The 25,464-nt window shown below is 44.5% G+C and overlaps 1 protein-coding gene across 1 annotated transcript; it reads left to right on the forward strand.

Annotated features, from left to right (window-relative positions):
- On the forward strand, positions 1 to 23,966 carry HIVEP2 (HIVEP zinc finger 2). The gene is made up of 6 exons (XM_082481286.1): positions 1 to 5,416; positions 6,160 to 6,314; positions 11,046 to 11,221; positions 13,871 to 13,972; positions 14,517 to 15,427; positions 22,289 to 23,966. The coding sequence occupies exons 1-6, from the start codon at positions 2 to 4 to the stop codon at positions 23,105 to 23,107; spliced, it is 7,578 nt and encodes a 2,525-aa protein (XP_082337412.1). The 5' UTR covers position 1; the 3' UTR covers positions 23,108 to 23,966.
- The last annotated feature ends 1,498 nt before the right edge of the window (positions 23,967 to 25,464 follow it).

Consider the following 25,464-nt stretch of genomic DNA (forward strand, 5'->3'; position numbering starts at 1 on the left):
AATGCCTATAGACTACTGCGTGGAAAGTTCCAAAGAGAAAGAAAAGTCTGTGAACTTGCAACAGCCCTGGAAAAATGGGAGCAACAAAACTTTAAAAAGCACAGCTTTGGACACACTCCATGTGTCTGCACAGCTTTCAAGTGAACTAGCACTTAAGACCTTGTGTAACAAAATGGACTCTGGGGACACAGCTATAGGGCAAAAAGCTACCTCAAGGTCTGGAGAAACTGCTAAAGCACCAAGTAGATGGAGGCAAGAACATTCAGCTGTTATTAAGATGAGCACTTTTGGCAATCAAGAAGTACAGAGGCAACCACAAATAGATCACGAGCAAATTGGAAACACAGCATCAGCACAACTTTTCAGTTCTGGGAAACTGGTATCATCGAACGAAGCTGCACAGCAAGTCACGGAGAAGCAATATCCACAGCATCGTCCAAGTCCTTACTCATGTCAACATTCACTTTCTTTCCCACAGCATTCATTGCCACAAGGCTTCTTGCACAACATAAAGCCACATCAGAGCTTGGAAGGCCCTCCGTGGCAGTTTCCTAGCCACTTGCAATCGGTTGCCTCAGAGGACTTGTTTCCTTTTCATATGCATAGCCATAGTGGAGGTTTCTCCAGGAAGAAGATTTCAAGTTTGAATCCTGCGTACAGCCAATATTCACAGAAGTCTTTAGAACAATCAGAAGATGCTCACAAAAAGGATCACAAACCCAAAAAGCCTGGCAAGTACATTTGCCCTTACTGTAATCGGGCTTGTGCCAAACCTAGCGTACTTAAAAAGCATATTAGGTCTCATACTGGGGAGCGACCATACCCTTGTGTTCCTTGTGGTTTCTCCTTCAAGACGAAGAGCAACCTTTACAAGCACAGGAAGTCACATGCCCATGCAATTAAAGCAGGATTGGTACCTTTCACAGAGTCAGCAGTCTCTAAATTGGAGCTAGATGCCAGTTACATCGACGTGGAAGCTGAAATACATTCGGATGGCGAGCAGAGCACGGACACTGATGAGGAGACCCCGCTCCTAATGGAAGGGTCTGACAAACTGAGCCCCGTCCCACAGCTCCCCCTGGACATCGCTAGCAGGAGCGGTTTTCACTCCTCCATGGAAGAGTCCTTGGTTGGGCCAATGAAAGTGCCCATCTTGATTATCCCTAAAAGTGGAATTCAGTTACCCAGTGAGAGTTCACCATATATTGGCTCTGATATGTTGCAAACCCCGTCCTTAAGTACCAAGTCTGATGACTCTCATACAGTTAAACAGCGACTTGCACTAAGACTGTCAGAGAAGAAAGGGCAAGATTCTGAGCAGTCGTTAAACCTCCTGAGCCCACACAGTAAAGGAAGCACTGACTCTGGTTATTTTTCCCGCTCAGAAAGTGCTGAGCAGCAAATTAGCCCACCAAATACTAATGCAAAGTCTTACGAAGAGATCATCTTTGGGAAGTTCTACAGGATTAATCAAAGGACAGCACTAACAGTAGCCACAACAAATCAGGAACACAGTTTAATGGGTAGAAAGGGCAAAGCAGAGCCATTACCTCTTTTAAATAACAGATTAGATATCAAGATGCTCGAGGAACATATTTCTCAGCTGACTCCAAATAAAGAAGAACTCATTGACTCCAGTAATTTAAGCACTATTAAATCTACACAAGTTTATCCCGGCAGCAATACAGAATCTAGGCAATCCCAGACCACCACTTCATCCATCAAAAGTGAATCCAGCCTGTACCAAGTCAGTCAGCAGGGTGACGTGCCCGTCCTTCTAGAGCCCCCAGTAGATTCCTCTCCTCTTATTAGAAGTAACTCCATGCCAACCTCTTCTGCGAACAGCCTAAGTATTCCACCATCTCTGAGAGGAAGCCATTCCTTTGACGAGAAGATGACTGGCTCAGATGATGTATTTTATCCTGGGACCGTGGGGATATCCCACCAAAGGATGTTGAGAAGACAGGCTGCCTTTGAACTGCCCTCTGTGCAGGAGGGGCACTCAGATTCGGACTATCATGGAAGACCAGGGAAAAATATCATTATTGCTTCCAGCAGACAGACAGCAGGTGACAAAGGACCATCCTTAAAAGAGAAGAAAGGAGACAAGACCTTTTATGACTATGATGCCAGTGGAAAGCACTACAGAAAGTGGGAAGAATTTGAAGCTCAGAAGCAGAACTACAGGGACTCACCATCCTTAGGTGGGATGAACAAGGGGGGAGAGTACTTTGTCGATCCACTCGGACAGTCTCAGGCGGTGCCATCCATGCTTGGAACAACTTTTGAAAACAGAAAGCGCAGGAAAGAGGAGAGTGTTGGAGATGAGGAAGACAGTCCCATGCTCTGCAGCAGTACGACTGGCACCACTGGGGGAATTCAGCCTTTGGACTTTGATCCCAAGTCCCAAATTCAGGAAGTGCCAAGGAGTGGATTTGCCCTTCAAGGCCTGGACAATGCTGCCCATTGCCACGCGGAGCGTTTTGAAATCTGCAGGCCTTACTTGCAGTCTGGAAGCCCGGCAGCTTCTCTGGAAGACTCCTCCTTAACTGCAGAGCAAGAAAAGACTGCAGAACCACTGGCTAGAAAGCCCCCTGGAAATGTCATCTCTGTCATTCAGCACACAAATTCGTTGAGCAGGCCAAACTCATTTGAAAGGTCTGAATCTACAGAACATATTGCATGCCAGCAGGAAAAAATCTATTCACCATCTGAAACGTGTGAGAGCGAAATTTGTGAGTCCCCAATGAGCCCAGACCGAGCTCCGCAAATGGAAAATGCTGACACCAGTAAGCCATCTCCATCCCAGCAGCCTCAGCCGTATCACATGCAGCCCAGGTTGGTTCGCCAGCACAACATACAGGTACCTGAAATTCGTGTCACGGAGGAGCCAGATAAGCCTGAGAAAGATAAAGAAGTGCAGAGTAAAGAGCAAGAGAGACCCACCGAAGAATTCCAGTGGCCCCAGAGAAGTGAAACCCTTTCTCAACTTCCAGCAGAAAAGCTACCACCCAAAAAGAAGCGTTTACGACTGGCTGACATGGAGCACTCCTCTGGAGAATCCAGCTTTGAGTCCACAGGTACAAGTCTGTCTCGCAGCCCTAGCCAAGAAAGTAATTTGTCCCACAGTTCGAGTTTTTCAATGTCCTTTGAAAGAGAAGAGAGTATGAAGTTCATCACACCTCCCAAACAAGATGAGTTTGGAAAACAGTCTGAGTTTTTAACAGTTCCAGCTGGTGCTTACTCACTTTCCGTCCCTGGGCATCACCATCAGAGGGAAATGAGACGCTGCTCATCTGAACAGATGCCCTGTCCTCATGCTGCTGAAATCCCAGAGATCCGAAGTAAATCCTTTGATTATGGGAACCTGTCTCATGCCTCTTCAGTTGGGACACCTACTACGGCACTGTCTCCATCCCGAGAAAGGAAGAAATGCTTCTTGGTTCGCCAGGCTTCCTTCAGTGGTTTTCCAGAGATTTCTCAGACTGATCAGAGCACAGAACAAAGTATAAAGCAGGAGCAGATGGAACACGCACAGGCTGGTCTTCGCTCCTCCCAGCTTGCTTGGCATCACTCCCCTTCCTCTGTACTTCAGCCCATTCAGGTAGATGACTCTGGAAAACAGGCTGTTGGCTCTTGCGCTCAACTTAGTAATAGCTCATCCCACCTTGCCCAGCAACAGGCTCTTCTTGCAGACAGCCCGGAAATGTTACGGACTCCCTTGATCCAGCAAGCACCTTATATTCCTAACAAACATCCATCAGAGCAGCAGCAGCTATTTGCACATCAGGAAAAGGTCCCATTTCCCCCTATTCATAGCACCTTGTTTCAGTTCCCATATCCAGCCGTCTGCATGGTTCACTTACCACCATCTCAGCAGCCTGTCTTGTGGCAGTCATGCACAGAGCCTCTGCACTTCCAGCATCATTTTGTACAACAGCTGCAGAAATCTTATGTCAAACAGCCTTTCCAAACAGACGTTCCTCCAAGTTATCACCTGGAACATGCGCCAGAGCTTATTGGAAAGAAACCAGCTGATTATGCGCACGCTAAAGAGCAAGCGTACCAGCATTACTCAGGAACATCTGGGCAGTATTCAAAAAATACTCTTGCTAAGTACCAGTCAGACCATAGCATTAAACCAACAGATACCTCCTCTGAGCAGCATCTTCAGACAGATTTTGACTCCCCAAGTGATGGATCTGTACAGTCTTTGCCAGGAACAGTTGTTCCCGTCAGGATTCAAACCCATGTGCCATCTTATGGTAGTGTCATGTACACAAGCATTTCCCAAATCCTCGGACAGAGCAACAGTCCCGCAATTGTAATTTGTAAAGTTGATGAGACTGTTTCTCAAAGAACATTGGCAACTAATGCAACCATGCAAGGAATTGGATTTAACATAGCTCAGATGTTGGGTCAGCATGGAGGGCTAGAAAAATATCCTTTGTGGAAAGTGCCACAGACACTACCACTCGGACTGGAGCCACCCATTCCCCTGTGTTTGCCTTCGAGTTCTGACATGGTTTCTACCTTGGGAGGAAGCAAACGAATGCTTTCGCCTGCCAGCAGCTTGGAGCTCTTCATGGAGACCAAGCAGCAGAAACGAGTCAAAGAAGAAAAAATGTATGGGCAGATTGTTGAGGAGCTAAGTGCAGTTGAGTTAACTAACTCAGATATAAAGAAAGATTTTCCAAGAATGCAGAAGCCTCAACTAGTAAGGCAGAGCTGTGCTACCGAGCCGAAAGAAAGTCTGCCATCCAGGTCATCCTCTTCACCACTGTCGTCCTCATCATCTCAAGATTTCCCACCTGTCAGCATGGCAACAGCTGATGCTTTCCCACTGAGCAGGGAGAAACTCTCCAGTTTTGATTCCGCGTCACCAGGGCAGAAGTCCAGTGGCCCTTCTGAAGGAAGAGACTCACCAGAAGAACTGGATGTGGATGAAACAGCCTCAGATATGAGCATGAGTCCACAGAGGTCTTCCTTGCCACCAGGAGAAATCCAGCCAGAAGACCAACTGAAACATCAAAAATTGCCTCTTGGGATGTTAGTCCAGATGTCATCCAATACCGGTGGGAAATTCACAGGCTCAACCATTCTCCTGACAGACGTAGCAGATTTTCAGCAGATCCTTCAGTTCCCAAGTCTGCGCACTACTACTACTGTGAGCTGGTGTTTCTTAAACTATACAAAACCCAATTACATTCAGCAACCAACCCTCAAATCTTCTGTTTATGCTTCATGGTGTATAAGTTCATGTAACCCAAACCCATCCGGGCTAAGTACAAAGACCACTTTAGCACTTTTAAGGTCCAAGCAAAAAAACACCACGGAAATCTACACTCTGGCTGCTATGCATCGACCTGGAGCTGGTAAACTGACATCATCAAGTGCATGGAAGCAGTTTGCTCAGGTAAATAAGAGATTTTAATAAAATTAAATTAGTATACCTCTATTGGAGAAAATATTAGTAAACTTAATGTTTTTTTCAAGAATAAAACATTCCCCGGTGGGAAATCAGACACTGAGATCTTCCCATGACAACTTTTGAGCCTCAGTTTACCCTTTTGCAAGCTCTGCTACTTCTGCTGTCTCTATCTCCGTTTTCAAAATCAGATGTAAACAGTGAGGCTTTTAAAGCCCTCCCTTCATGTGTACCAGAGCCTGATACATGATCTCCTTTTATTTTGTCCTTTGTTTTTGTCCTGTCCTGATTTGAACAGTATCAGACACAAACATCCACCCGTGTTTATAACTAAAGATCAAGTTAAACTTGAGTAAGGATCTTCAGATCCATTTAATGTCTTTTACATACTGACTCTTCCTCACAGTCTAAGCATTAGATAATGGTGCCAGGGAAAATTCTGTAATGGGAATAAATTACCTTCTAAGGCTTTTCCATCTCTATTTTCCATGGGGTTTTTTTCTGAGGAAAGATACGGTGTTGGCTTTTCTGTCAAGACTCTTGTAAAAATTTGTCCATGCTGCCTCCTCTCTTATTCTCTTTCAGGTTAAATGGGACAAATTAATTCATTGTATAAAGTTGCACCAAAATGAGAGTTTGACTTTGACCTGGAATGTTGAAAGTACTTGAAATGAAGTGTGCGTTTATTGTGTGCTCCAGCAGTAACACCCTTCCTTGACTTTGTTCTACAGATGAAACACGAGCCATTCTTCTTGTTTGGCAGCAAGCTTGAAAAGAAAGTAGTGGGGAATATTATAAAAGAAAGAGTAAAAGGAGACATTCATGGAGATAAAGACATTACATCCAAACAAACTGAGCCGATACGAATTAAAATCTTTGAAGGAGGGTAAGAAAATGCAACTGGAAATTTCAAGCTCAGCCTGTCATTTTAACGAGATTTGAAAATGAATATGAGTGAATTAGGATGTGAACAGTCTCCTGTATTCCTGCCATGTCTTGTAGCTCCCAAGCCTCTTCTTTTTTGTGTACACGTCAGTCTTAAAACAAACTGCAGGGTACCTGTATACTTACTCTTGGCTCTACTTTGCTATTAGGACAATTATATTTTCTATCTGTGTGAAAGCACTCAGTCAAAATTATTACTTTCATTCCTTAGGTTGTAAAGAAATGGATAAACAGTTAACATTTTGATATTTTCTGTACCATTTCTTTGTATTTAATGGCTTGCATGAGTATATCTTTCCATTTTTAGACTCTGTGTACCTCCACTCACTTTAATGCAATTAGTTAGGCATGCTTACTCTTATTCTTGTAATTGTTTATTATTTACTAAAATCAGTGAAGATTTTTTAGTGAAGATTTCAGAGGGCTGAACAAGCCGTGGTTTTCAGTCTTACCCAACTCAAATGGTCCACAGCAACTGCTTGATCGGGGTAACTAAATAGGTCAGGATGGAGATGTGAGAAATTTGTACAGCCATTTCCTTTTCCCGTCAGTTTTTTCCCTTTAAAATCTCAGTTGTCCTTCATTAACATTATGTGTTTTGGCTCCACTTGGACAGTCTCCATGAAATGAACATAGCCTACATCTTGCCTGAAAGACTGAAAATATTATTTTGGAGATCGTTATGGGTATGCTGGCCTAGACACCCCAATTCTGGCTGTTGTCTGTAGTTGTACACTGTCCTTGTACCCAAGCCAGTAGACTGGCTACATAAGAGTGACCCAAATTCAGGGGTGAGCGTAAGCTTACAAGAAATTTAAAGAGTTGTTGCTTCAGCTCACACCCACTTTGAAGTATAAAATTTGCCTGCTTCCCACTTTGTATCATTTCTGAAATTGGATCACCCAGCTGAAGATAGTCAGCACTGATGTAAGCTACGTGATAAGAGGTCAGAAGAGTAAAAGTGTGTTAAGAAAAGCAACTTAAAGGAGGATTCAGATCAGTGTGAGCTGCAACAGATCACTCTATAAAACGCCTCTACCATCTAACACCTTGTTTAAGAAACTTTGTACGTTACTTACACCGGTTTAAGTTTCCCTGTACTCCAATAAGGTCTATGAAACTATTTGTGTAAAGGTATATAATTCACATGTCACCTGGAAATGTCTCCTAGTAATACTTGGCTATGTTTAGATATCCTTTGAGTAGAACAAAAAGTAAGAAACCTTAATGTGCACATTAATTTCTGGAGGGAGAGGGACACAAATAGTCTGTGCAATAGACTGGGACTGCCCCAATAGGAGCATATAACCTCCAAAGCTACAGTGAATGAGATGATGTAGTGTTAATGGGTCCACTCTGTCCTTATAAATCATAGTTTTATCATACATTTATAGGAATTATTTGTGGAAGGGTAGATTCATTCTTTTCATTAGCTTGGCTATTTTAAAAATGGATCTAATATGATTTACCTGTTATAACTGCGGCTTTCATTGTTTTCTGTCCTGACTATTGAATTTGTCCTCCTCTTCAGTTTTTTGTTTATGACTTCTGAAAGCTAATTTTTAACACGGGCGGGTATCCGTCTTGCCTGCTCTTGGTAGAGCTGTTCTGTTGTACTCCGTTCTGCTCTGCTTTCGCCAAGCTCATCTTCGTATTGTCTCAGCACGTGCAAGCGGTGCACTGAACTGTGCAGCGAGTGTCTGTCCTCTTTGTTTCACATTTTCTCCCCTGGACAGGCAATGGTACCTTGGTGGTACCTTGTTTCGGCAGGGTATTTTCATTCTGGTTTTTGTTTGTCTCGGGGAGTAGATTTGCTTAGGCTTCTTGGTTGCGGTTGTTTGGTAAGTGCGAAGAAGGCAATTCAGAATCCATAGCTGAGAAAGGTCTGCGGTGATCAGAGTGTTTGGTTTGCGGGAAGCCTGTCCGCTGGGCAGGGAAGGGCAGCCGTGCAGCTGCCTTCTGCCAGGGCGGCGGAGCGCCCGTATCGCAGGTGGGCAAAAAGCAAACAGACGGGGCCGGGAACGAGTGAGAAGCCGAAGGAACAGAACGAACGGAGTCGAGGCGAAAAGTAGACGTCACAGCACATCACCACCTCGCTGCACCAAAGCCCGTCAAGAGCAGTTTGTAAGCATCGCAGCAGAGGGGTTTTGAAGGAAGAAGCTAACAACCATATTATTACCTCTGGCAGGTGGCTTGATTTGAATGAAATGATCTGAATCACAAAATCTGCTTTCCATCATCTGTGACTGCAAAACCCTGATGGGATATGAAGCAGTGTTCCTCAAAGAAAAGCAGCAATTTGAAGTTCCGTACTTGCTGCAGTACAGTTAGTTAGTTACTAACGGCGTGAAGTGAAAAGAAAGGAGGGACGGGGCAAACATGCCCGCTCATCTGACATCTGGCTTAATGACGTTAACTGCTGACAGCAAGAGTTCACAATTTGCTTATGTTTGCTCTTTTATATCTATCAGTTATAGACTCTAATTAAAAATCCCCAATAAAATAGTGTTTTGGATAGAAATTGCAGGACTTTGAGGCTTGTTAGTGCTTTTTAACTCTGGAGTCCCATTCAAATCAAGCTCAGAACAGCAGTGACCGTAGTCCTTATATGAAACTTATGTAGCGGAAAGGGGGAAATTGCTGACAGCTTTGAGAGAGGCATGAGTTAATGCAAGATCTAATATTCCTAGGGGCTAGAAATACGATCACCATAGACTCAGTCTTCTGGTGTCCCGGTTTTTGGACCAGGCCTTCTTTAATTGTCAAATTTGTGCGTTTAATTTCTCTTGCAGTCATTGTTACGGTGAAGCGTCAAGGTCAGCTATGGCCAAGAACCGTCTATATGAATGATGAAGAGACAGATCTCGTCTAATTGTCTTTGTGCCCCATAGGATCTGGCAGGTGGCAGAAGCTGGTGGAAGGAGATCAGGCAGAGGAACAGCAGAAATGGAGCAACAGAATAGCACATCTTATAACACAGCATTTTTCTTACCAGTATCAGTCAGGGGTGATATGGTAGACTCCATCCCAGCAAAATCAGACTGTAAGGAGAGATGAAAAGAAGATAAAATGGCAGTCTTTCAAACAATATTGGACCTTTTTTTTCTGTCTGTGGGAGAAAGCCTGGAGGTAGTTGATGAAGTAGTGGATAAAGAGATGACTACGAGTCATTGGCATGCGTGTGTGAAGGAGAACCTGGGACGTGGGGCAGACAGAAAAGCAGAATACCAGAAATGTTATACCAAAAAGACTGCTAGAGAGGTGGCTAAATATTGAATAATATTAGACTGTGCCAGTTTTGCCCATGGGACAATGAAGGAAAAGGGAGAGGGCCAACTGTATTGGAAAGGAGATGAAAAGACCTGAATTTAGGCATCCACACTTGAAAGAGAAGCTGACGTGTTTAATAGATTACAAGACGGACATGAGAACAGGACAATATTTTATGCATTTCTAAGACATTAACTTCAGTGTATATATTGCCAGTGATATAGCTGAACATATGGAAGAAGCGTTCATCTAAGAAAAGCACATTTGAAAAATGCTTCAGCCCTGTAACCCAAAAATTGCCACTTCCCTCTTATAGAGTTATCATCACATTAACAGAATCTTTCACACAGTCCCTTATTTATTTAAAGTGCTGACTGTCAGTACCAATGATATTTTGTGGGCTGCGCATCTGCAGGGTGACTGAAAGTACTTTGTGCTGCTTAGGGAGAGGGCAATGGAGGACAGGGGGCAGAAAAAATATTATTTCTCAGTTTGTGCAATTTCTGGATTTTGCTTTGGGTAAATGAGGATGAAATTCTCCCTCTAGTGAATGCCCAGTGCTCTTCAAACCTCAGAACAGCGTAAGCAGATCCCCTGGGCCTTTTTAGATTTCAGTATTAACAATTTATCATGATATGAAATGCAATGTACAGCGTTACATAGATTTGCATATCTTATTTATTATCTAACTGCACACAATGTAATCAGCAAAAATAGCATGGAACACTTACGCCTGTGCTAAGAAAAATTCCTTTAACAGCTTTCTGCTAAGTATGCAGGTTGGAAGTTTCCCGTTTTATTTCTAAAGCAGCACGTACCTGAGTGAGCTCAACTTGGTGTCCCTTGGGGAGGGATCCATCTTTGGGAACTTCAGGCATCTGTAGTGTAAATGCATACATCCTTGCTAGTCATCTGCATTCTCTTTATGCTTAATGGGAAGAAACGGGCATTTCCAGGATGTGATTTATCTGATCCCAAGGGATAAATAAACTAAAATAGTTAAATGAACCGTGCTGCAAAACGACACCGTTTTCAGTGGTGGTAGATGCCTGCATTGTACAAGACTACAGTTAGCTGAAATAAATCCAGCCTGCAGACTTGTATTTGGAATTGTGCTGTGTCTATAGGAATAGTAGCTAATCTGTTTCCTGACAAGGTGCTTATAGAATTCTCATACTGCGACCCCTTGGTCTCGTATTGTTAAAACACTTTGGGACCAGTGCATTCCCTGAAAGACAAATACTTTGAGTTCAGGACTGAAAATTCAGTAGTTCCTATGGACTTCGGGGGATTTATTGTGGTGAGATACATACAGGATCAGGATCAGACGCATAGAGGTGATGTTTGTGCACGTATGTGACCTAGAGTCTGTATGATTTAAGTGCTTGCTCTCTTCCAACAGGTATAAATCAAATGAGGATTATGTCTATGTCAGAGGTCGTGGCCGAGGAAAGTACATTTGTGAAGAATGTGGAATTCGCTGCAAAAAGCCAAGCATGCTCAAAAAACATATCCGCACTCATACTGATGTCCGGCCTTATGTATGCAAGTTGTGCAATTTTGCCTTCAAAACTAAAGGTACTTGACCCTTTTTGCTGAACTCTTGCCACTTCCCAAACAAATCTTGAGCTATTTTGCCGTCTGGGATCCAAGCACCCTTTGCAATCAAGGAGAGAATCTTCTTCAGAATAAAATTACTGTGTTTATGTATACAGGACTTCATGAGGGAGGTTTTTCTCTTCTGTTTAATTGATCCAGGGATATTGTGAGACTCCGAGACTCTTTGGATAGCTTCATTAAGAGCTATAGGCTCTTGGCTGGTCCCTCTGTCTGCAGAGAAAAAGTAGTAGCATAAGAACCGCCCTTACAAATAATACTTTCTGCCAAAATTGTTACATGGTGCAAATTTTAATTGCAGCAACACTTAAATGCTACCAGGAGAGTACGCTTGTTATGACATAATGTGGAAGCAGAGCATCAGCTGCTGAGGAAAACATGCCTTCACGGGCTTTACAGTGGGTCAGTTTCAAGTTTATAAATAATGTATGTCTCCCAGATGGGCCACTCCATCCACTGTGGCATTAATTATGAATAGAGATCTGATAGCTTGTGTTCACATGTATTTATCAGCCCAGAAAAAAGCTTCCATTTGTCACTCTGAGGCCACAGATAATGATATTCTTTGGAATTCAGATTTGCATTGCAACTATCTCCTTAAAAGAAAAAAATCCTTTTATTTGGTAGCATTTCTTTGTAGCACAGCCCAAACGAGCCTTACATTCTCCGTTTTTTAGCTTCCCTTTGGCAGACAAGGGAAATGGATTCTGGTCCCAGTGCGCTGAACGTACTTGAAGGGGGAGAGAGGAAGCTGAAGGAAATTTCTCCCAAGATCCCAGTGCAGCTTCATGGCTGTTTTGAGGATTGAGAATTGTAATAGTTTCCATGACTCCAGCACTTCTTCCTCTGCCAAAGATGGGAATAGCTGATGGATGGCAGTAGACCCATCAACCTAATTTAAGATGAGAACTTTCATGGGGGTGTAGAGACAAAGACAAGGAGCTGCTCGTTTGTAGTCCCAATAGACAATCTGGTGAGCTGTTCTTGGATCATTGTTTACATTTGACATTGCTGGAGGAATGGGTCTTGAGGAGGGACTTGAAGGAGGATTGTGGTTTTGCAGCTGTGTTCAGAAAGGACATTCCAGGAAGCAGGGATGGCATGGAAAGAAATGTGAAATTGCTTGCTGAGGCTGGTATTTCTTGCAGAGAAAGAAGAAACAGGGAGGAGGTGGTATGCTATTGCACAAGAAGGGCATGAGTAGGAAGAGACTAAGTTAGCCTTTGAAGTACAAGAAGCGTTTAACTGGTGTATTACTGCTTATGAGCAGTTGTCAGCCTCATAACTGTTGTTGCTGTTTTGCTGAGAACAGTAGGGGACAGACTTTCAGAGGTACTTAGGTTTTCAGTGTATACCCCGAGTGTTTAGCCATCCAGAGGCATCAGTGGCCAAGTTAGACTTTTCATGCCGTGCACAGGCACAAAAAGAAACTCTTACTGAGAAGGGAATTATTTGAACTAGCTGGCGCTGAAAGTCAGAGAAGAGCCTGGCTTGTGAGCTTCTAAGCACATCTCCACTGTCCAACAGAGTGGTACAGTGTTCCTGTCCGCAGCTTGCGTGTGCCACATGTACCATCTGGAGATGCTGGTTGGAGTCCCAAAAGCAGCATAGGTACATTCACAGAGTGCTTTCCTTGAGCTGAGAAGCGCCATGCCTTGGTAGCGGGTTGGGTTTGCTTGTGCCACGCTTTCCCTGTTGGGTGTTGCAAATGTGATTGAAGTGGTTAATGGATTAGAGTGATATTCTCATTTCTTCGGCTTGTGCTTTGTGCTCAAGATTCTTTGCCATGAAATGTCTCTCGGGGCCAGTCTCAACCCAGTTTTCTTATCTGTGAAAAAACAGACCAAGACAGGCACTCCAGAAAGTCAATAGTCTAGTGTTAGATTGCTGCCTCAGGGGAATGGGAGATCTGATTTCAAATCCCTGCTGTGTCTGGTTCAGATCCGTACTCCGAAGCAGGGACCTGAACTTGGATTTCCCACAGCCCAGGTGAATGCTGTACAGCTCCTCTCAGTTCAGAGATTGCAGATAGGCGGTAAACTTGCACAGAGAAGTCTCCCATAAATGTCTTTGTTGTGGGGTACTTTTGCTTCAAAATGCTTCAAACACACTGAACATTTGGAACCTACATGTGAAGTACATGGAAGAGCCCTTAGCTTGAAAGTACCGCTGTGGAACTAGGAGTGGGAGCCCTGAACAGCTGGTGTGCGTTGGACTTACTTTGATGTACGGGCAGTCTGTACATGTCATGAACACTAAGCCCAGGGATAGATAACATCCAAAAGTGAGCATTTTAGCTTGCTGGGGTGCCTAAATGTCATGTGGAAAACCGGAGAGATGCCTGTGTACCTCTCAGGCCTTGAGTTCAAGTTTATTTGAAACAATTTTTTTTTTTTTGGGGGGGGGGGAGATATAAAAACCGTTATTAAAACACTCTCATTAAAACAGGCTCTGAGGGCAATGGGCTGGATGAGTCAGCCCTGTCTGTTGTGTTTTTTTAAAAAACTAAAACCCCCGTCTGCAGGATAACGGATTTAAGATACACCGAAACCTGACTTGGAGAGTGATCTTTGCTGTTGTCCGTTAATGAGATTAATCTCTGATCCATAGGAAATCTGACAAAACATATGAAGTCTAAAGCACATATGAAAAAATGCCTGGAGCTTGGAGTATCAATGACATCCGTAGATGATGCTGAAACTGAAGAAGCAGGTATGTCAGAATGATTTAATTTAGCTGGAATGGCCTCTGGAGTATGCAAATGACTCATTCCACTTTAGCACAGTGGCTGGCATGGGAAAATATATTAAGAGTATTTGGGGCATTTTTTAATTAAGAGGCATCTGTTTAATAAACAGGAAGTATAAAAAATAAATCCGATCTATTTGTCCGAGTTACATTTTTTATTAAGATACATGAGGAGGAGCTAGAAATAAAAGTATGACCTGGTGTCATCTGTCTCATACAAAGTTCCCAATCTTTTCTATTTAAATGTGAGAGATGAGAGATGGCAACATTTATCAAAGTTGCAAGGTGGGGTAGGGTGAATTTGCTTTTTATACTTTCAGGTATAGAGCTTTAAGGTTTTATTATGAAAAATTATGGTTTGAGACTATAAAGAATGGCTTTATGCAGCCGCCCCAGATGAAGAACATCCAGTTATGGCAATGGGTGTGCTGGGTGGGGAACGAATGTGGCAGAAGGTGTAAGAGGTGGGGAGTGTGCTCACCATTTTGACTTGCCGTGGCTGTTTCAGAAAACATGGAGGACATGCAGCAGGAGGCAGAGAAGAGTAGCAACCTGGCAGGCCTGTCAGCAGAGCACCAGTTTTCTGACGCGGAGGAGTCAGACGGCGAGGATGGCGACGACAATGACGATGACGATGAAGACGAGGATGATTTTGATGATACTCAGGGAGACTCGACACCAAAAACCAGATCACGAAGCACCAGCCCGCAGCCCCCTCGGTTCTCCTCTCTGTCGGTGAACTCGGCTGGGGCATCGCAGGGGGCTTCCCCTGAGGGCTCCCTTTCCGTGGGACACTCCTCCCTCATCAGTTACTTGGTCACCTTACCTAGCATTCAGGTTACTCAGCTTATAACACCAAGCGACTCCTGTGAAGACTCACAGATGACAGAATATCAGAGGTTTTTCCAGAGTAAGAGTACCGATTCAGAGCCCGATAAAGACCGGTTGGACATACCTAGCTGCATGGATGAGGATTATGTGCTTTCGTTAGACCCCAGTTCGTCTCCAAGGGACCTCTCACCTTCCAGCCGACAGTCGTCACCCGGCTACGATTCTTCACCCTATAGAGATAACTCACCAAAGAGGTACTTAATGCCAAAGGGGGATTTGTCACCCAGAAGGCATCTGTCACCCCGAAGAGATATTTCACCCATGAGGCATCTTTCCCCACGGAAGGAGGCTGTGCTGAGGAGAGAGTTATCACCAAGACGGGACGTGTCACCAAGACGTCACCTATCGCCAAGGAGACCAATGTCACCAGGGAAAGACGCGTCTGTTCGAAGAGATTTGTCTCCTAGGCGAGAAAGGAGATATATGGCCTCTGTTAGAGCAGCGTCTCCCCGGAGGGGCTTATACCATAATCCAGCGTTGTCCATGGGTCAATATTTACAGTCTGAATCTATTCCAGTGGGGCATTCAGTAAGTATGAAAGAATATTTTTACTCCTATTGTCAAAAACAGAGCTCTTGCCTAATCTGTCCGTAGGATTTTTAAAAACTTTACAGCTTTGTAGAAGAAGAAGGCATAAGCTTTGAACCTTGGCGGGAAGTCCTGGAACAAATGCCAGAAATTTGGAATAGACGGGGACCAGGACGGGATGTTGATTCAGTTACATACAACAGAGTCAGCCCGAGTGTCAAATCTTCACTTGGTACAAGCCTGAGTAGCTCCACTAGCTTCAATGAAATTAGTCTGGCTTACATTAACTGCCCCCGTCTTTATGATATTTATTATATATATTATATTATATTATTTTTAAATGGCCCAGGAAGCTTACATGGCTTGTTTCTGTACTGTAAAACATTTTACATCCCAGACTGTCAGGTGGGATCGAGCCCAGATCAGGTCATAAGGCCCTTACACTGCAGTACAGTGCCCATCACAGAAGTATTGTTTAATGGAACAAAAATGCTAAAATAAATGGAACCTCTCGGGAAAGCAGAGTACCTATCAAAATCAGGATCTGTGGCTGGAGTTTAAAGGATATTGTCGTGTGGCAGGAGCAGGCAGCTGTCTGCCCCACAGAAAGCACCATCACGACTGGCTGTTTCGGCAGGGATGCACCGTCTGGGTGGAAATGGAAATATGCAAAACTTGCACAGCTGCTGTCTGTGCTGTTCCCTTTCGGTAAATCAGCTCTCAGAAACTGCCGACTTGGCACTTTTGACAGGCCCTAGCATTCACAAAGCACTCCCTCCACAAATAAATCTGGTCTTTAGAGTTAAGGAACAGGGTTTTTTTTCTAATTTATTTATTACTTTTATTTATTTAGTATGCTTCCCTTGCCACGTTTGATGTTGCTGCCCTCTCACTGCCTGCCTCGTCAGCCCATATGTGTGGGTTCAACCCGGGCAAGCTGTGACAGGCTCCTGCTGCCTCAGGGCTCCTGCATCCCTGCCCTCCTCCCGGCAGGGCTCTCCTCCCTGCATCCTCGTCGCCAGTCTTCATGGCTCTTTGTGTAGTCTTTGCGGTGCTCCTGTGCAGAGGAGGAGAATTGAACCCTAAGCTCATAAAATCAGCATTTCCAGAGCTCTGGGATTAATTTCTCTGTGGAGCCAGGCCGATGTGCTACCTGCACCTGGGAACGAAGCAAGGGATGCAGCTGGGCAAAGGTGGCTGAAGCAGGAATGGACTGAACAGAGCCGAGATGCCACCAGGCTGGTAGATCAAAAAGTGGCTTCCCAGCTTTACAGGGGGGTGAGGGAAAGCTGCAATGTGAGTGGCCATGTGTGTAGGAGAGAGCAACGCAGATACTTCTCCCGCATCTTAGACATGGCCCCACGCCCTGGTAAGTTGCTGGGGAGAGCAGCGGCGAGGGGTGGCTGACTAAGCGGTCCTTGAGGAAGGGCATGCTGAAGCCCTGCTGCACTTTCATAGGGGCAATCACTGTGTAGCTGAGAGAGGATACGAATGCTGCCAGCAGTTCTATCAACAAAGTAAGGAAGCACAACAAGAACATAAAGAGCCACCAGGTTAGCAGTCATGATGTCTTTTAGTATCAAATGGAAGGGATTATATGAGATGCTGCAGCTGACATTGTGCAGGGAGCCCCAGTCCCTAACGTCCCGCATGAGACACTTCCACTGGCATCCTGTACTAGAGATTTTGGATGTGTGGTGATGCTGGCAAAAGGGTATGTAACAGTCACCCTTGGCCATCTGACAGTTCTTGCTGTAATGTTTGCCTTGTGTGTTATGCACACCTTCGAGCAAGGCGTTTAGCACATTATGAGGACTCTTTTAGCACCCTTAGCTCTTTCTTTTGGAAAGTCCACCATGCCAGATGGGCTTTTAACACTTACCTTATTTTTGAGGTAGGATCAGGCATGTGGCAGTGAAAAACCCAATGTAAAAGATCATTTGTCCTACAGAAAGCATCGGTAACTCAGTGGCATGTTCAGTGTTTTGCGAGAGAAGCCCACACCTCAGTACGGTCACTGGAACCTGAACACAGACATCACTGGAAGCGGAGCCCAGGCAAATTTACATGAGGAAATGACAAGTGAGGATGATTGCCCATCCTCACGAAACAACTGCAAGGAAGGAAGGAAGGATAGATTCCTCACCTCTTGATGCCTTTCTGGAAGACATACTTTAGCCTTTCTGGAAGACATACTTTAGCCAAACAGTAGTTGAGTTTAGGTGAAACACGAGTTATTATACTCAATGGGTGGGTAGACAAATAACACCTGAGCTTGCTATTAATGAAAGCTGTCAGAGAAGAAAAAGGAATAAAAGCTGAAAGTTTTTCACTTTCGGAGAAGTGATATCCAGCAAATCAGAACATAGATTAGCAACCGCATCAGTGATGCAGATGCCAGTTTACAATCCTCCTTCCTCTTTCAAAGCTGCATTGGGTTCCCAGTCCTTGCAGGAATAAGAGTGGATTTGTGCCTCTGCTGCCTGCAGTTCCCAGAAGAGGCCACTTTTCTTTCTTCTCTGCTGAAATTGATGTATTTGCTCTAGTCTCTTTGGCCAGTGCTGGTCTAGCTCCCCTTCGTGTTGCTTCCCCTTCAACTTTCATGCACTTTGGTGGTCCTGTGCAAAGAGCTTGTAAAGTGCTCTGGCATTGAAAGCACCACATTGAAAGCAATTGAAATTATTTCTTTAGGAAGTGGAAAAGAGCATGGGGAAAGTAGATTGTACAAAAATACAGAAAAATTTACTTTTTTTTCTTTGGTAGTTAATAACAGGATACACTCTTGCAACAGGATACTCTCTCCAAAGTAGCCTAAGGTTGATGCTGGTGCACATTTGGGTTTGGCAAGTTAAATGCCTGTCTTTAAATTTAAAGGCAGAGCCCCGTTGCTCTCTAAATACATTCAGGATCTTCTGTCAATGCCGGAGGTTTCTGCCCTTTCTGAGGAGGCTGGTGCCGTTATTGAAGAGCTCTGATTCTTCTCCCCAGTCATTTTATGCCAGTCCTGAGAGAAAGAGGAGAGATTGGGAAGGCCGCTTTTGTGTACCCCGAGTGCATCTCTGTTAGCATTTTAGTTCAGATCAGGCGTATGTCTGTTGTCACATTTATTGTGCTTTGACTCACACTGCAGAGCAGTCTCGGAGTAAGTGACCTGGACTGTTTGCAGATGAAATTAAACCAGAAAACGTGCACCAGGAGTGCAGCAAGTTCACTTACACTGTGAGTGGGCATTCAAGTGAGCAAGAAGAGACCACACAGGGTTAGTCCAAAGCAACCTTGCCCTCCAGCCCCACAACCTCACTTGCATTGTGAACATGGGGTCCAGCACCAACAGTTTCACTCTGTTCCAGCTTGTCCCCCCTCCTAGTGCGCTCTGCTACTTCCTAGTGTGGACCAGAGCTTTTGCCTCTTCTTCCAGTCCCTGGATTAGACACAATGAGACTGTGAATACATCTTGCTGTGAGCAGTACAGACTTGTCCCTAGCAACTGTTTTAGCTTGTAGGAGGTAGTGGATTTTGCTCGTGTTGCTGTTTTGTTGCACTTCTCATTCATTTTGAAGTCTGAAGCCTGTCTTGATATATCCGGAAGGGCTGAAGGGAGTTAGGCACCTCTATATCCACTTGAAAGTCAATAGGACTTCAGCTCCTTTGATCATCCCAGACATACAGGTATTAAATCCCTTCCCCAAGCACTCAATACCTTATCATCTTGAGTGAAATGCATTCCTGTACAGAAAGCCAGCATAAAACTTCTGAAGTCCAGGTAAACTGTAAATAGGTCCACCGGTGTATGTGGGCTGCTATGGTGCATTCTCAGTAGGACTGCAAATCGAGTGGATCCTGAAACTGAAGTCCACACAGATCTATAGTGGCTTTATTAAGCATCTTGTCTTTTAGAAAGCACATCGGTAATAAGCTCTGTTACTGAATTTCACAATACAGTTTAACGTTTTCTGGTATTTAACTTTAAAAATCTCCAAGTACGTTACGATATGGTAGTCAAAGAGATTGTTTTCCACCCGCCATCTTTTTGCCAGCTGTGGTCTGAGGCTGTCAGGAGGATGTCTGTGAAGGGGGCTTGGCTTTGAAATGTGATCTTCCTCTTAATCCCCCCTAGCCTGTTTTGGGTGATGTACCAGATATAGGGTAAACCCTATCTCATCCCTGAGGCATTCTGGGGGACCGATGAAGCTGCATATGGCTTTGCTCAGGGATGTGGTGTGGCAGTCTAGCTTCATGACAAGGTCAGAGAGCGTAGTGAAACAGCTTCTGCAGAATATTGTTGCTTGGGAAATTATATGTCACATGGAGCTGGAGGGAAATATGCTAAACTGCAACAAATGAGAAATAATAGGAAACGAACTGGATTCCCATCACCTGACAAAGAGAGGAGCTCATCTCACTGCACTGGAAGCAACCCGTTCTGACTGCACCGCAAAAAGATACTGTGACTTTCTGCACTGTGCTCAGTGATGGGATGTAGTACTCGCCCTGTCAACTGAGTAAAGTCTTTGGATTTTCAGGATGTTTGTTAAAAGAAGACAGCTCCTCTAATACTCAGTCTTTCCCCGTGAATATGTATATGTGTGTCTGCTTGTAGGTATGAAAACACTAGATATTGGTAAAGGAAATAAAAGCAGGGAAAGAGGTAGGAACAGTTATTAATGCCTGTAACCATTTATGTTGGCTCTTTCCAAACTTATCTGCCAGAGCTAGAGAAAGATAATCTGATATGTGCTCACCCAGGCTTGGAAGGCATCCAGTGGACATGCACACACTGTCACTGTCTATGTAAAAATTACGCATATGAGACATACATTGGATGATACTGCTGATCTTGTAGCGTGTAGCAGTTTCTATCATGTTATCCACCTCTATCCAACAAGGACGGACTGCTGCTCTATTCTCTTTTGAAACTGTGGCAGAGTACAATATGAAGCCAATGTCTTTCTCAATTAAGAGATTTGTGACTAGGTTTGTTCTTCTTCGACGAGTTTTACTCCTTTGTTTGGTTGCTTTTGCTCTATTTCCCTTAGCCCAAGTTCACATCAGATGCAATAGTGATAAATGTCATGTCTTAGAAACAGCCAAGAGGACAGTATGACTGAGAAACGGGTTGACAGACCAAAGATGGAAAAAAAAAGGGGGCAAGCAGCTGTGCAGAGGTGAGGTTAGCGATAGGAAAGACTGACAGGATAGGTGAACTATGTCTTGTGGCTTGGCAACTGCAGTTTATGCTGTAAATTTTTTCCCCATTCAGCAGTATAACGTGCTGTCACTGTGCTTTCTTATGACAGTTTCTCTTTCATGAGACTCAAGTGTCTCACTTTCTGAATAGGAAAATTCCCAACATAGATTAGTCTCTGAATAAGAACATCTCTTAAGTTCGAGTCTGATGATTACGGGTCACCCTTCCTGTCTCGACGTTGATTTATATCGAACAGGACAAAGCATCTGAGCACAGTGAGATTAAGCCCCTGGGTAGCACAGAAACCGAATCTTTAATTGCCCCCTAAGCCAGTTCCCTGGGATGGGAGCAGGAGGTTGCTTGATGCCTTGAGAGCTAGGATTTCCCAGCAGTGAAGTGCTGCCACTTTAATGCGTTGGCATTTCGTGGCGCAGTCCTCGGGCTGCCACACGAAGGCTGTGGCAGCAGCACAGCTCTGGGGCAATTGATAGGTGTTTGGTCAATTTGCCGAGCAGAGATGAGCGTTTTCATTCGTTTATTTTCCTGTGGGAGTCCCCGAGAGTTGTGTGGCCAAATCCCACACGCAATTAGGAAAATGTCATCCTGCACTTCTGTCATCGTTATTCCTCTGGTCAGCAATAAATGATACTTAATCATCAGATGGAAAACAAATTTTAAAAGTTAAGAATGAAAAAAAGAGAAACCCAAAAGCCCAGGGCATATTTAATACTGAGTGGAGATGGAGCTATTCATTCTTCCAAGGCAGGAACTAATGGGAAGGCACTGAAAATGTCAATATTGCGAGATTGGTTTTTATTAGCCGTTACAAAATCCCTCATTCTTCTCAATCCCATTATGAGTGGGTGAGTCTCCCTGCGACAGAATCATCACTTTCACTCACAGCTAATGCCTGTGCTTTTGTTATTATTTATTGTTTACACTGCAGATAGGCCAGAGTGGTGCTCCATTGTCTTAATGACTGTAAAAATTTGGGTCTTCATTGCACAGAGGCGCTTGAACTTCCATGGAAATACCCGTCCCCTTTCACCAAGGACCGGGTAAAGCTCATGGTGGAGGGTAGGAGGAGCCTTCTCCGGGGCTCCAGAGCAGGATCTTTGAGCAGGCAGAAAATACGTACGTGCAGTCAGATTTTTCCCGTACTGCCAAGCAGTGGTGGCAGGCGGGGAGCCTTCAGATGTGTATGCCTCGGCAACAAAGTCTTGATACCCAGTGTGGACTGCCAATACCAGCACAGTTTGCACAGTTTGCCGAAAGAGAGGGTAAGATGGATCTCCTGGCCAAATTTCTCCTGGGGAATGAAACTCTACCCCAAATTCTCCCCGCAGTTTCAGTTGAATATAATACTCTTCACTTCCTGACCTAAATTGCCGCATTGTGTTGCTGAACACTCTTAACTAGCTGCTGCCTTTCACCTCCGAGGCATGAGCCCTGTAGGGCTGAGCTAAGCAAAACCTCCTATGTTGTTTGGATAAGCAATTAGTGGAGTTTTCCAACTGCTTTGGGATCCATCTGCGCCAAAGGTGCTGTGCGAATGGGAGGTTGTGTTAGACAGGAAAGGAGATAGGTGGTTTGGCAGCCGGACAAGAATTTTGCTAGTAGCAGCGCTGATGTTTCTTTTGGTTTTTTTTTTGTTTTTTTTTTTCTGGTTACAGAGAAGGGGGTTGTCTCAGGGGCCTTACTTCAACGTATATGGAGAAAAAGGAGGTATGGAGCACCGCGGGTCTAGCCCGTTCCCCGAAGGTCCGAGCGACTACGTCTTCAGTCATCTTCCACTACACTCCCAGCAACAGATCCGAGCGCCCATCCCCATGATGCCTATCGGGGGCATCCAGATGGTCCATTCAGTACCGGTGGCCCTTTCAGGTTTACATCCTCCGTCCACTCTGGCCCTGCAGAGGGAGGGCTCTGAGGAGAAGCAAAGAGGAACTGCGGAAATCCTTACAAAAGAATCGTATAGTATTTCTAAGCACCACGAGAAGCGTACCTCTCCGCACAGCTTGCACCCCACCGCTCCCTCCAGCGCGCCCTCCTCTCCGTTGCTGTTGCTGACGCAGAGCGCGTCGGAGGACAGTGTCGTAGCTACCGAGAGGGAGCAGGAGGAGAACATACAGACTTGTACAAAAGCCATAGCCTCTCTGCGAATCGCCACAGAAGAAGCCGTTCTGCACGGGGCGGAGCAGCTGCAGAGGCCTTCTGAGCCTCACCAGAAACCCTTAGAAAGTGCACATTTTAGCATTAAACACTTTAGTGGACCTGAGCCGGGCCAGCCCTGCGTCTCAGCCACCCATCCTGACTTGCACGGTGGTGAACAGGACAGTTTTGGTACATCACAGACTGCGTTAGCCCATCCCGCCTTTTACAGCAAGAGCTTTGTGGACGTCCGGCAGTTGGGCTTCCACAGCAGGAGCGAGCCCCCGCCAAGCACACAGGAAAGAAAAGATCCGTCATCTGAGAAGAGCAAGCCACATTGATCTGAGATGCATGGAGACTTTCACCCGTACATTTACCCCGCTTTTTTTTTTTTTTTCTAGACATAGAAGTATTCAACTTTACAGCATGCCTGTTCTAAGTTACAGTAGTTTGCTATTATATATACTTTTGTTATATCAAAAGAATTAGATAAAATAACAAGTCATCTTGAGCCTGACCAAAACTAAATTTGAAATTCTTATTGGGTCTGGTACTTTTAAATTGTACAGATGTTTGTGCCTTTTCTTTACTTTGCTTATATTCTTATAAGCATTTTTTTAGCAGTAATTTGTACATATTTTAGAATTTGTGTATCTGCTTTGTAATAAATGTAATTTCTTTCCTTTTTTGGACACTTGGATCTAAATGATGTAAAGCAAAACAGCATCAATATATGTGAGGTTGCACTAAAACATATTTTTATATGATTAAAACTGAACAGCTTTTATGTACAGCTCTGATTCTGTAATACTAATATTTATTTACTTTGTTTCATAAATTGTAAATTTTTTTCTTAATGTTGTGGATTGCTTTTCTATGTGAAGCATGGGATTTACTGTTGCGTAATTAGAACAAAATGTATATTGTAAAACAAGATATTTAAACTAGAGTATCTTATCTTATTCTGCACTTATGCATTAGTTAAAAAGAAAAGATGATAAAGGATGTATCAGTCAGTTCTTAACTCTTGTAATTTTTTTTGTCTCTTGTTTGCCGGATTGACTATAACTTAAGTGCTGATTGTGATTTTAAACTGATAGTACCGTAAAGCATTAAAGTAAAACAATGTGCTATTGTGAGTTTTTTCAAAGCTTTATAAAACAGTTATAAATATATTAAAAGTATTTGGTCTTATGTGAACATGTTGATCTATATACTCCTTTAAAAAGCGATGGGAAAACATTCCACCCCATGTAAATATGTGCAAGTGCATCACTGGTGCCGCAGTCTGTGTAACTCACCGGGACAGGCGAGGTTCGGGGCGCTGCCGGGCACCGAGCCGGGCCACCGCTGGCCGCCGGCAGGCAGAGTCCGGCCCCCAGCAGCAGGGTGGCCAGGCCCCTATGGCCGCACGGGGCTGGGCGAGGAGCCGGCCCGCTGGCTGGACACGCGGTGCCCACCGAGCCCCGGTAGTCCCCTGCTGAGCGTGGGCGCGCAGGTGTCACGCAGAGGTGCCCCAGAGTGTCAGAGAGGGGGTTGGAGCAGGACAAAAAAGGTGTTTCCTTGCACTTGAACGCCACGGCTGGTCACTCCCTGCTGCAGTACCCGGGTCAGCTTCAGGGGAGACTTCAGGGGAGCTTCAGGGTCAGCTTCAGGGGAGGGGGGGCAGAGGGCACTGCCACCCCATCCTCTTCAAGGAGCGGGATTCACGGGGGAGAAAGTCGCAGTCTTCCAGAGCAGGGTCGCCACCTGGGTGAGGCTTGCTCCAGAGGAAAGTCAGGAGGAGCCCGGGCTTGTGTTTGAACGTGTGTGGTGGGTTACCACTACCACCAGCAGCACGCGTGCGTGCACGTGCGCACACACACACTCAAACTCACATACACACACACACACACACACACAAAGAGAGATGAAAGAAACCAACGACCTGGATTATATTTTGTGCTATTTAGTGGATTATAAATCTGTGAAACCAAGTTTGTATATTGACTTACAATACATTTAAGGAGTGTTCTTTAAAAAGAAATAAATATACAGTTACATGCATGAGGTGTCTAGTTTTCATGTGTTCTTTGAATGTTCCAAGTTTACTGGTGGTCCAGTATATTGTCAGAACCTTTTATTCCCAAGTGCTGCTTTCCTGCATAAGGAATGCCCTTAAGAATGTGAGACAGTGAAAAATGTGGATCGTATTTTGGTCTCCTCAGATATTATCAAACTAAACCAGTTTATTTTTCCAGTAGTACCATGTGGGGGCAGAACCACAGCTGGTACGTTGTCGTTGCCATTTTAGCACAATGGTGTGTGACTCGTGTCATACCATGATGGACGGTGACCACTTCTAACCATTAAAGGTTAGTTTCTCATATGCGTTGCAGTGTTCCTACCTGTATTCCAGATCATTACGGTAACCTTGCCAAGATAAGTACGTGCCAGAAAACTGGCTCATCTCAGACAGGAGAGAGGAGAAGCAGTATGTGTAGTTGGAGGTGAGCAGCTTGTTGGATCATGCTTCCATAAAAAAAAGTAGTCAATTATACATTTTAAATAAACAAGCCTTATCTGATAAAAGCCTCTTTCTTCTCCTTGGCTGCACGGCTGTATTGAGAACAAAACGCTCTGCACAATGATCAGCTAATCAGGTAATCACAGATATTTTATTAAAAGGGAACCAGGCAACCCCCGATGGTAAATGCTC

The sequence above is a fragment of the Vanellus vanellus genome, assembly GCF_965231255.1.
Source record: "Vanellus vanellus genome assembly, chromosome: 3".
Lineage (NCBI taxonomy): Eukaryota > Metazoa > Chordata > Aves > Charadriiformes > Charadriidae > Vanellus > Vanellus vanellus.

Excerpts from the sequence above, each read along its gene's own strand:
- HIVEP2 (XM_082481286.1), top strand. The coding sequence starts at position 2 with ATGCCTATAGACTACTGCGTGGAAAGTTCCAAAGAGAAAGAAAAGTCT. Across the intron at positions 13,973-14,516 it reads TGCTGAAACTGAAGAAGCAG|AAAACATGGAGGACATGCAG; the intron begins GTATGTCAGAAT and ends TGGCTGTTTCAG. Across the intron at positions 15,428-22,288 it reads CTATTCCAGTGGGGCATTCA|AGAAGGGGGTTGTCTCAGGG; the intron begins GTAAGTATGAAA and ends TTCTGGTTACAG.